Source organism: Bufo gargarizans, chromosome 1, assembly GCF_014858855.1.
Source record: "Bufo gargarizans isolate SCDJY-AF-19 chromosome 1, ASM1485885v1, whole genome shotgun sequence".
NCBI lineage: Eukaryota > Metazoa > Chordata > Amphibia > Anura > Bufonidae > Bufo > Bufo gargarizans.
The window spans coordinates 514883304-514895478 of record NC_058080.1 but is presented as its reverse complement, the minus strand read 5'-3'; the positions used below and the strand labels follow the sequence as shown (position 1 = coordinate 514895478).

General features: G+C 44.0%; 1 protein-coding gene across 2 annotated transcripts in view; it reads left to right on the top strand.

The window, feature by feature from the left end:
* Positions 1 to 12175, top strand: part of ALKBH2 (alkB homolog 2, alpha-ketoglutarate dependent dioxygenase) — a 38034-nt gene that overhangs the window by 23577 nt on the left and 2282 nt on the right. For both annotated transcript variants that reach the window (XM_044275353.1, XM_044275354.1), the window contains exon 3: positions 2459 to 2657. In XM_044275353.1, coding sequence (XP_044131288.1) covers positions 2459 to 2657 — 199 coding nt within the window. The remainder of the gene's footprint in view (positions 1 to 2458; positions 2658 to 12175) is intronic.

Genomic DNA, 12175 nt, shown 5'->3' with positions numbered 1-12175 from the left:
CCAAAATGGGGTCACTTGTGGCGTAGTTATACTGCCCTGGCAATTTAGGGGCCCATATGTGTGAGAAGTAGTTTGCAATCAAAATCTGTAAAAAATGACCGGTGAAATCCGAAAAGGTGCTCTTTGGAATGTGGGTCCCTTTGCCCACCTTGGCTGCAAAAAAGTGTCACACATGTGGTATCGCCGTACTCAGGAGAAGTTGGGGAATGTGTTTTGGGGTGTCATTTTACATATACCCATGCTGGGTGAGATAAATATCTTGGTCAAATGCCAACTTTGTATAAAAAAAATTGGAAAAGTTGTCTTTTGCCAAGATATTTCTCTCACCCAGCATGGGTATATGTAAAATGACACCCCAAAACACATTCCCCAACTTCTCCTGAGTATGGCGATACCAGATGTGTGACACTTTTTTGCAGCCTAGGCGGGCAAAGGGACCCACATTCCAAAGAGCACCTTTTCGGATTTCACCGGTCATTTTTTACAGATTTTGATTGCAAACTACTTCTCACACATATGGGCCCCTAAATTGCCAGGGCAGTATAACTACGCCACAAGTGACCCCATTTTGGAAAGAAGACACCCCAAGGTATTTTGTGATGGGCATAGTGAGTTCATGGAAGTTTTTATTTTTAGTCACAAGTTAGTGGAATATGAGACTTTGTAAGAAAAAAAAAAATAATCATCATTTTCCGCTAACTTGTGACAAAAAATAAAAGTTCTATGAACTCACTATGCCCATCAGCGAATACCTTAGGGGTGTCTACTTTCCGAAATGGGGTCATTTGTGGGGGTTTTCTACTGTCTGAGCATTGTAGAACCTCAGGAAACATGACAGGTGCTCAGAAAGTCAGAGCTGCTTCAAAAAGCGGAAATTCACATTTTTGTACCATAGTTTGTAAACGCTATAACTTTTTTACCCAAGCTTTTTTTTTTTTTTTATCAAAGACATGTAGAACAATAAATTTAGCGAAAAATTTATATATGGATGTCTGTTTTGTTTTTTTTTTTGCAAAATTTTACAGCTGAAAGTGAAAAATTGAATTTTTTTGCAAAAAAATCGTTAAATTTCGATTAATAACAACAAAAGTAAAAACGTTTCCTGTAGTTGCAGATCAGACGTGCACAACGGTCAGGAGTAATTCTTGACCATTCCTTTTTACAGAACTGGTTCAGTTCAGCAATATTCTTGGGATGTCTGGTGTGAATCGCTTTCTTGAGGTCATGCCACAGCATCTCAATCGGGTTGAGGTCAGGACTCTGACTGGGCCACTCCAGAAGGCGTATTTTCTTCTGTTAAAGCCATTCTGTTGTTGATTTACTTCTATGATTTGGGTCGATGTCCTGTTGCAACACCCATCTTCTGTTGAGCTTCAGCTGGTGGACAGATGACCTTAAGTTCTCCTGCAAAATGTCTTGATAAACTTGGGAATTCATTTTTCCTTCAATGATAGCAATCAGTCCAGGCCCTGACACAGCAAAGTAGCCCCAAACCATGATGCCCCCACCACCATACTTCACAGTTGGGATGAGGTTTTGATGTTGGTGTGCTGTGCCTCTTTCTCTCCACACAGTGTTGTGTGTTTCTTCCAAACAACTCAACTTTGGTTTCATCTGTCCATGGAATATTTTGCCAGTACTGCTGTGGAACATCCAGGTGCTCTTGTGCAAACTGTAAACGTGCAGCAATGTTTTTTTTCGGACAGCAGTGGCTTCCTCTGTGGTATCCCCCCATGAAATCCATTTTTGTTTAGTGTTTTACGTATCGTAGATTCGCTAACAGGGATGTTGGCATATGCCAGAGACTTTTGTAAGTCTTTAGCTGACACTCTAGGATTCTTCTTCACCTCATTGAGCAGTCTGTGCTGTGCTCTTGCAGTCATCTTTACAGGACGGCCACTCCTAGGGAGAGTAGCAGCAGTGCTAAACTTTCTCCATTTGGAGATACTTTTATAACCCTTTCCAGCTTTATGCAAGTCAACAATTCTTAATCGTAGGTCTTCTGAGAGCTCTTTTGTGCGAGGCATCATTCACATCAGGCAATGCTTCTTGTGAAAAGCAAACCCAGAACTGGTGTGTGTTTTTTATAGGGCAGGGCAGCTGTAACCAACACCTCCAATCTCATCTCATTGATTGGACTCCAGTTGGCTGAATAGTCACTCCAATTAGCTCTTGGAGATGTCATTAGTCTAGGGGTTCACATACTTTTTCCACCTGCACAGTGAATGTTTACATGATGTGTTCAATAAAAACATGGTCAAATTTCATTCTTTGTGTGTTATTAGTTTAAGCAGACTGTGATTGTCTATTATTGTGACTTAGATGAAGATCAGATCACGTTTTATGACCAATTTGTGCAGAAATCCATATCATTCCAAAGGGTTCACATACTTTTTCTTGCAACTGTATATTTTTTCCAATCTTCTAAGGTTATTAAATTCTTCCTTTTAATTTGCAGGCGACTTGAGTAAAGTTCAAGTATATGGTAAATGGCATAATGTTCCAAGGAAGCAGGTGACTTTTGGTGATGAAGGACTGACCTATACATTTTCTGGCATCACATTGTCTCCCAAACCATGGATTCCTGTGCTGAACCTTATACGGGAGAGAGTACAATTGGTCACGGGGCACTCTTTCAACTTTGTTCTTATTAACAGGTAAAGTTGAGCTGGCTATATCATGTGCCTTTCGTCATGTTCATATGCGGTGGATTTTTGATGCAGGTCCTGTACATGAACACTGTTTTCAGGCCCCATGCACACGACTGTATCCGTTTTCGGTCCACAAATTGTGAATCCGCAAAATACAGATGCAGTCTGTTGCATCTGCTTTTTTTGCAGACCTATTGACTTCAACAGGTCCGCATTTTTCAGACAAGTATAGGACATGTGCCATATTTTTGCAGAACCGACATACAGATTTCTGCACCCGTATCCCCGTTCTCTCAAAAAATTGACAAAATAAGGACCACGGACACATTGAAAACAGTGGGTCCGCAAATAAAATGCATGTCCATATTTTGCCGATACAGTCCTGTGCATGGGTTTAGCTGATCTTTTCACTGCAGATTATCAAATCCGCAGCCTGTCTTTTTTGTTATGGATTTACCACAGATCTTTACCTGTTGCAAAAATCTGCTTGTAGCACGTGGATTGCATGATCTGAACTATCTTTTGGGTATATTCACACACAGATTAGTTGCAGATATTTCTGCCACTGCTCCGTTCATCTGAATGGAGCTTGCAAAGGTCCACGTGACTGCCACCAAAACATCCCAGTTCGGATTAATTTCTCCAACAAATCTATTGAATGTGTATATACTGTACCTTTTAGATTATTTATATTTCCTAGATTAGAAAATTGCCTGTTTTCAGGTTTATTGCTTTAACAGGTAGAGTAGTTTGCATCTCTCCCCATCTATTTACCTATAAATAGTGCCTTGAAAAGGTATTCCTACTCCTTGAACTTTTCAAAAAAATTTCACGTTACACCCACAAGTATGCGTGAAGTGAAAAGAAAATAATACATGATTTTCAAAACTTTTAACCACTTAAGGACCACAGGTTTATACCCCCCTAGTGACCAGGCCCTTTTTTACAAATCGGCACTCCACAACTTTAGCGGTTTATTGCTCGGTCATGCAACTTACCACCCAAATGAATTTTACCTCCTTTTCTTCTCACTAATAGAGCTTTCATTTGGTGGTATTTCATTGCTGCTGACATTTTTACTTTTTTTGTTATTAATCGAAATTTAACGATTTTTTTGCAAAAAAATGACATTTTTCACTTTCAGTTGTAAAATTTTGCAAAAAAAACAACATCCATATATCCATTTTTCACTAAATTTATTGTTCTACATGTCTTTGATAAAAAAAAAATGTTTGGGTAAAAAAAAAATGGTTTGGGTCAAAGTTATAGCGTTTACAAACTATGGTACAAAAATGTGAATTTCCGCTTTTTGAAGCAGCTCTGACTTTCTGAGCACCTGTCATGTTTCCTGAGGTTCTACAATGCCCAAACAGTAGAAAAACCCCACAAATGACCCCATTTCGGAAAGTAGACACCCTAAGTTATTCGCTGATGGGCATAGTGAGTTCATAGAACTTTTTATTTTTTGTCACAAGTTAGCAGAAAATGCTGAATTTATTTTTTTATTTTTTTTTTTTCTTACTATGTCTCATATTCCACTAACTTGCGACAAAAAATAAAAAATTCTAGGAACTCGCCATGCCCCTCACGGAATACCTTGGGGTGTCTTCTTTCCAAAATGGGGTCACTTGTGGCGTAGTTATACTGCCCTGGCAATTTAGGGGCCCAAATGTGTGAGAAGTACTTTGCAATCAAAAGCTGTAAAAAATGACCGGTGAAATCCGAAAGGTGCACTTTGGAATGTGGGTCCCTTTGCCCACCTAGGCTGCAAAAAAGTGTCACACATCTGGTATCGCCGTACTCAGGAGAAGTTGGGGAATGTGTTTTGGGGTGTCATTTTACATATACCTATGCTGGGTGAGAGTAATATCTTGGCAAAAGACAACTTTTCCCATTTTTCTATACAAAGTTGGCATTTGACCAAGATATTTCTCTCACCCAGCATGGGTATATGTAAAATGACACCCCAAAACACATTCCCCAACTTCTCCTGAGTACGGCGATACCAGATGTGTCACACTTTATTGCAGCCAAGGTGGGCAAAGGGGCACATATTCCAAAGTGCACCTTTCGGATTTCGCAGGCCATTTTTTACACATTTTGATTGCAAAGTTCTTCTCACACATTTGGGCCCCTAAATTGCCAGGGCAGTATAACTACGCCACAAGTGACCCCATTTTGGAAAGAAGACACCCCAAGGTATTCCGTGAGGGGCACGGCGAGTTCCTAGAATTTTTTATTTTTTGTCACAAGTTAGCGGAAAATGATGATTTTTTTTCTTTTTTTTTTTTTCTTTCAAAGTCTCATATTCCACTAACTTGCGACAAAAAATAAAACATTCTAGGAACTCACCATGCCCCTCACAGAATACCTTGGGGTGTCTTCTTTCCAAAATGGGGTCACTTGTGGCGTAGTTATACTGCCCTGGCAATTTAGGGGCCCAAATGTGTGAGAAGTACTTTGCAATCAAAATGTGTAAAAAATGGCCTGCGAAATCCGAAAGGTGCACTTTGGAATATGTGCCCCTTTGCCCACCTTGGCTGCAAAAAAGTGTCACACATCTGGTATCACCGTACTCAGGAGAAGTTGGGGAATGTGTTTTGGGGTGTCATTTTACATATAACCATGCTGGGTGAGAGAAATATCTTGGCAAAAGACAACTTTTCAATTTTTTTTATACAAAGTTGGCATTTGACCAAGATATTTCTCTCACCCAGCATGGGTATATGTAAAATGACACCCCAAAACACATTCCCCAACTTCCCCTGAGTACGGCAATACCAGATGTGTGACACTTTTTTGCAGCCAAGGTGGGCAAAGGGGCACATATTCCAAAGTGCACCTTTCGGATTTCGCAGGCCATTTTTTACACATTTTGATTGCAAAGTACTTCTCACACATTTGGGCCCCTAAATTGCCAGGGCAGCATAACTACGCCACAAGTGACCCCATTTTGGAAAGAAGACACCCCAAGGTATTCCGTGAGGGGCACGGCGAGTTCCTAGAATTTTTTATTTTTTGTCACAAGTTAGCGGAAAATGATGATTTTTTTCTTTTTTTCTTTTTTTTTCTTTCAAAGTCTCATATTCCACTAACTTGCGACAAAAAATAAAAAATTCTAGGAACTCGCCATGCCCCTCACAGAATACCTTGGGGTGTCTTCTTTCCAAAATGGGGTCACTTGTGGCGTAGTTATACTGCCCTGGCAATTTAGGGGCCCAAATGTGTGAGAAGTACTTTGCAATCAAAATCTGTAAAAAATGACCGGTGAAATCCGAAAGGTGCACTTTGGAATGTGTGCCCCTTTGCCCACCTTGGCTGCAAAAAAGTGTCACACATCTGGTATCAACGTACTCAGGAGAAGTTGGGGAATGTGTTTTGTGGTGTCATTTTACATATACCCATGCTGGGTGAGAGAAATATCTTGGCAAAAGACAACTTTTCCCATTTGTTTTATACAAAGTTGGCATTTGACCAATATATTTATCTCACCCAGCATGGGTATATGTAAAATGACACCCCAAAACACATTCCCCAACTTCTCCTGAGTACGGCGATACCAGATGTGTGACACTTTTTTGCAGCCTAGATGCGCAAAGCGGCCCAAATTCCTTTTAGGAGGGCATTTTTAGACATTTGGATCCCAGACTTCTTCTGGCTCTTTAGGGCCCCTAAAAAGCCAGGGCAGTATAAATACCCCACATGTGACCCCACTTTGGAAAGAAGACACCCCAAGGTATTCAATGAGGGGCCTGGCGAGTTCATCGAAATTTTTTTTTGGGCATAATTTAGCAAAAATTATTTTTTTTTAGTTTTTTTTCTCACAAAGTGTCACTTTCCGCTAACTTAGGACAAAAATTTAAATCTTTCATGGACTCAATATGCCCCTCAGCAAATACCTTGGGGTGTCTTCTTTCCAAAATTGGGTCATTTGTGGGGTGTTTGTACTGCCCTGGCATTTGAGGGTCTCCGCAATCATTACATGTATGGCCAGCATTAGGAGTTTCTGCTATTCTCCTTATATTGAGCATACAGGTAATGAGATTTTTTTTTCCGTTCAGCCTCTGGGCTGAAAGAAAAAAATGAACGGCACAGATTTCTTCATTCGCATCGATCAATGTGGATGAAAAAATCTCTGCCCAAAAAAAAAAAGGAGGGGAAAGGCGTCTGCCAGGACATAGGAGCTCCGCCCTACATCCATACCCACTTAGCTCGTATGCCCTGGCAAACCCGATTTCTCCATTCACATCAATCGATGTGGATGAATAAATCATTGCCGGGATTATTTTTTTTTTACATACAAAGTGTTTGCCAAAGCATAGGAACGCCGCCTCCTCCTCAGCTCGTATGCCTCGGCAAACGTATCTGTTACTGCAGAGTAGAAATCTCGTCTTGCAGCGCCGCATACACCGACTTGCGTGTAATCTGACAGCAGCGCAATGCTTCTGTCAGAATGCACATCAGTGCTGCAGCTGCTTGATCGCTTGGTCCACCTGGAAGGTAAAAAAACAAAAAAGAAAAAACCAGGCCGCAACGCAATAATTTTATTAACATTAACTTTAGAGAACATTAACTTTTCTAAACTTTTGAAACAGAACAATAACTTTTTTGCTTACCGGTGATTTTTTCTTTTTTGTTTTGTTTTTTTTTACCTTTATTGGACAAACCTCTCCTTCCCCATGGGACAATGTGCAAAGCGCAAATCGCCCAAACATGTGGCGAAGTGCATTATGCACTTTGTCCCAGGTGAAAGGAGAGGTTTGTGGCAGCTCTGTGTGAAAGGGGCCTAAGACCCCTATGTGCCTGTCCTGTGTACGCAATCCCTATGCTAATAGTGTACCTGAGTGTGGAACTTGCGGAAACACTCCCCTATGCATAGGGCAGGCTGGTCAGGACAGTCAGGACAAAAAAAGGTGGTGTCACGCCTTATTCCACCCCTGCTACAGACACGACATCTTTTTCTTGTGGAACGTTGAGTTGGGGTACCAGGATAGACAGACGGGAAGTGTCTGCCATGTAGCCGGCTCACTACATCAGGGCCTTGGGGCACGGACCCTCCTGGATACAGGATTTCCGAAATGATCTCTTCCTGGAATTTTAGGAAGGATCCTGTTCTCCCAGCCTTACTGTAGAGAACAAAACTATTGTACATCGCCAATTGGATCAAATAAACAGACACCTTCTTATACCAGCGTCTGGTTCTGCGGGAAACTAAATAGGGAGCCAACATCTGGTCATTGAAGTCCACCCCTCCCATGTGAAGGTTATAGTCGTGGACAGAGAGGGGTTTCACAATGACTCCAGTTGCCCGTTCAATTTGGACAGTCGTGTCTGCGTGAATGGTGGACAGAAGGTAAACGTCCCTCTTGTCCCTCCACTTCACCGCGAGCAGTTCTTGGTCACACAAGGCAGCCCTCTCCCCCCGTGCAAGTCGGGTACTAACGAGCCGTTGGGGGAAGCCCCGGCGACTAGGTCGCGCGGTACCACAGCATTGAATTCCGACTATATGTAAGTGCCGAAAGAGGGCCACGCTTGAGTAAAAATTGTCCACGTATAAGTGGTACCCCTTGTGGAATAAGGGTGACACCAAGTCCCAGACAATCTTGCCACTGCTCCCCAGGTAGTCAGGACATCCGACCGGCTCCAGTTTTGAGTCTTTTCCCTCATAGACCCTAAAACGATATGTATAGCCTGTGGCCCTTTCACAGAGCTTATACAGTTTGACCCCATACCGGGCGCGCTTGCTGGGGATGTACTGTTTTATGCCAAGGCGCCCGGTAAAATGTACTAGGGACTCGTCTATGCAGATGTTTTGATTAGGGGTATACGCATCTGCAAATCTGGATGACAAATGGTCTATGAGGGGCCGAATTTTGTGGAGCCGGTCATAAGCAGGGTGGCCTCTTGGATGACAGGTGCTATTGTCCGCGAAATGCATAAAGCACATGATGACCTCAAAACGTGCCCTAGACATTGCAGCAGAGAACATGGGCATGAAATGTATTGGGTCTTTAGACCAATATGACCGCAATACATTTTTTTTTGTTAGACCCATGCTGAGGATAAGGCCCAAAAAAATTTTAAACTCGGAAACTGTGACTGGTTTCCACCGGTAAGGCTGGGCATAGAAGCTTTCCGGATTGGCGGTAATAAACTGTGTGGCGTAGCGGTTGGTTTCAGCCACAACTAGGTCATAGAGATCCGCGGTGAAGAACAGCTCAAAAAACTGAAGGGCCGATCCTAAATGAGCCGTCTCCACGCGAACTCCAGACTGGGCGGTGAAAGGGGGCAGTACGGGTGCGGCGGAATCAGGGGATTGCCAATTAGGATTTGCCAGCACCTCTGGGAGACTAAGGGTTCTACGGACCTGTGAACGCGGTGGCTGTGACGGGGGAGTTATTGCACGTGCCACCGTACCAGCTGGAACTGCCCTTCTGGTGCTCGCCACTTCACCAGGGACTACGGCAGTGCTGGTAGAAGGTCCAGGCTGTGCTGCGCTGCTGGTGTATGCCGCACCATAAACAAGATCAGCGCTAGCACCACTCTGCTGCAAATGAGGATCATCATGCAGGGTAGGCAGAACTCTTACATGGGATCGGGTACGTCTGGCCGTAGCAGGGACCTCTACCTCGTCATCCTCACTAGCCGTTAGAGTGCCACTGCTGTCTACAGGTTCATATTCTGAACCACTGGATTCAGCGGATAAGGCGTCCCCATCGCTTTCATCCATCACGGTCAGAATCCTGTAGGCCTCTTCAGCGGAATACCCCTTGTTTGACATTTTGGGTTCACTAAATTTAGGGGGTATTCCTCTGAGACTACCCAGGAAAAAGAGCAAACCTGCTTAGTAAAAAGGAGTGCTTGCGAAGTAAAGCTGCGATCGCTAATAAAGATCCAAAAAGCTCAAAAGTGATCTTTTATAGCGGCGCAGCGATTTTACGGTTTTTGCAGTGATCAGAAAAAAAAAAAATTCTGTCACTGCGGTGGGGCGGACTGAACGCAAGTGTGCGCACAAGATCAGGCCTGATCGGGCGAACACTGCGTTTTTTGTAGAACCTAAGGTGACCCTAATGTACTTATATAGATCTGATTGCGATCAGTATTGATCACTTACAGATACTATATGGTACTAGTGCTGATTAGCGACAGCGATGACGCTAATCAGCGACTAATCGGTGACTGCGGTGCGGTGGGCGCTAACTACCTAACAAGTAGCTAACTACCTGGCGGTGATAAGGGACCCTAACAGGGGGGGTGATCAATGACAGGGGGGTGGATAAGGGGGTGATCAGGGTGTCTAATATGGGTGATCAGGAGCTAAATAAGGGGTTAAATAAATGACAGGGTAATATCTAATGTGTAGTGTGGTGTTTGGTGCTACTTACTGAGCTGCCTGTATCCTCTGGTGGTCGATCCAAGCAAAAGGGACCACCAGAGGACCAGGCAGGAGTTATATCAGACGCTATTTTCAAAATAGCGTCTGACATAACCATTTCATTGGCCGATTCAAAAATCCACAGCCTGCCAGCCAATGATCGCGGCCGGCAGGCTGCAGATGAACTTGTGAACTGCGCAATCCTGTGAACGCACGCTCCTGTGAGCGCGCGTTCACAGGAAATCTCGGCTCACGCGAGATGACGCCAATCGGCGTTAGTGTGACCTGGGAGCGCCGCAGAGATGACGCCTTTCGGCGTTAGTGTGACGGGAGGAGGTTAATAAGAATCTGGAAAGTGTGGTGTGTATTTGTATTCAGCCTCCCTGAGTGAATGTTTTGTAGGACCACTTTTCACTGAAATTGGGGGTATGTCTCTCAGGGCTGAAATTGCACATCTCAGGGCTGAAATTTTGCCCATTCTTCTTTGCACAATAGCTCAAGCTCAGTCAGATTGGGTGCAAAGCATCTGTGAGCAGCAACTTTCCAGTCTTGCCACAGATTATCAGTGGGATTTAGGTCTGGACTGTGACATTTTAACACATGACCACATGCTTTGATCTAAACCAGTGATGCCCAAACTGCAGCTCTCCAGCTGTTGCAAAACTACAACTCCCAGCATGCCTGGACAGCCCACAGCTATCAGCCTACAGCAGTGCATGATGGAAGTTGTAGTTTGACAACAGCTGGAGGGCCGCAGGTTGAGCATGCCTGATCTAAACCATGCCATTGTAGCTCTGGCTGTATGTTTAGGGTCGTCTTTCTAGAAGGTGAACCTCCGCCGCAGTCTCAAGTCTTTTAGCATCCTCTACCAGGTTTCCCTGTATTTATCTCAATCCATCTTCTCATCAACTCTGACCAGCTTCCCTACTGAAGAAAAGCATACCCACAGCATGATGCTGCCACCACATTTCACAGTGGGGATGGTGTGTTCAGGGTGATGTCCAGTGTTAGTTTTCCAACACACACACAGCATTTAGGCCAAAGTTTAACTTTGTGGTCTCATTTGACCACAGCACCTTCTTCCACACATTTGCTGTGTCCCCTACATCAGTGTTTCCCAACCAGTGTGCCTCCAGCTGTTGCAAAACTACAACTCCTAGCATTCCTGGACAGCCTTTGGCTGTGCGGGCATGCTGGGAGTTGTAGTTTTGTAACAGCTGGAGGCACACTGGTTGGGAAACACTGCCCTACATGACATGTGGCAAACTGCAAACTTGACTTCGTATGGCTTGCTTTCAAAAATGGCTTTCTTCTTGCCAACCTTCCATAAAGGCCAGATCTGTGGAGTACACGACTAAGGCTCTATTCACACGTCCGCATCCGTTCCGCAATTTTGCGGAATGGGTGCGGACCCGTTCATTCTCTATGGGGAATGGATGCAGACAGCATACAGTGTGCTGTCCGCATCTGTGGAGCGCGGCCCCGATCTTCCCATCCGCAGCTCCGCAAAAGATAGAACATGTCCTATTCTTGGCTGCAGCTGCGGACAAGAATAGGCATTTCTATAGGGGGTGCGGCCGGGTGTATTGCGGATCCGCAACACACCACGGACGTGTGAATGGAGCCTAATAGTTGTCCTGTGGACATTCTCCCACCTGAGCTGTGGATCCCTGCAGCTCCTCCAGAGTGAGCATGAGCCTCTTGACTGCTTCTCTGATTAGTGCTCTCTCTGCCTGGGCTGTCAGTTTAGGTGGACCATGTCTTGGTAGGTTTGCAGTTGTGCCATACACACAGTGCTCAGGGAGATGTTCAGAGCTTGGGATATATATTTTTTTTATAATCTAACCCTGCTTTACACTATTGTTCTCTAATAGGGATGAGCGAACTTCTGTTTTCAAGTTCGGCGTACAGGGTTCGGGTTATCTAACAATTCCGTGATGGATTCCGCTACCATGGACAATAAGTTCTGGTCCGTGGTAGCAGAATCCATAACGGAATTCTGAGATAACCCTAATCTTGTACGCCAAACTTGAAAACAGAATTTCCCTTACTACAATTCTCTAACAAACCTCTGAGGTCTTCACAGAACAGCTGCAGTTATACTGAGAATACATTACACACAGGTAGACTTTATTTACTAATTAGGTGA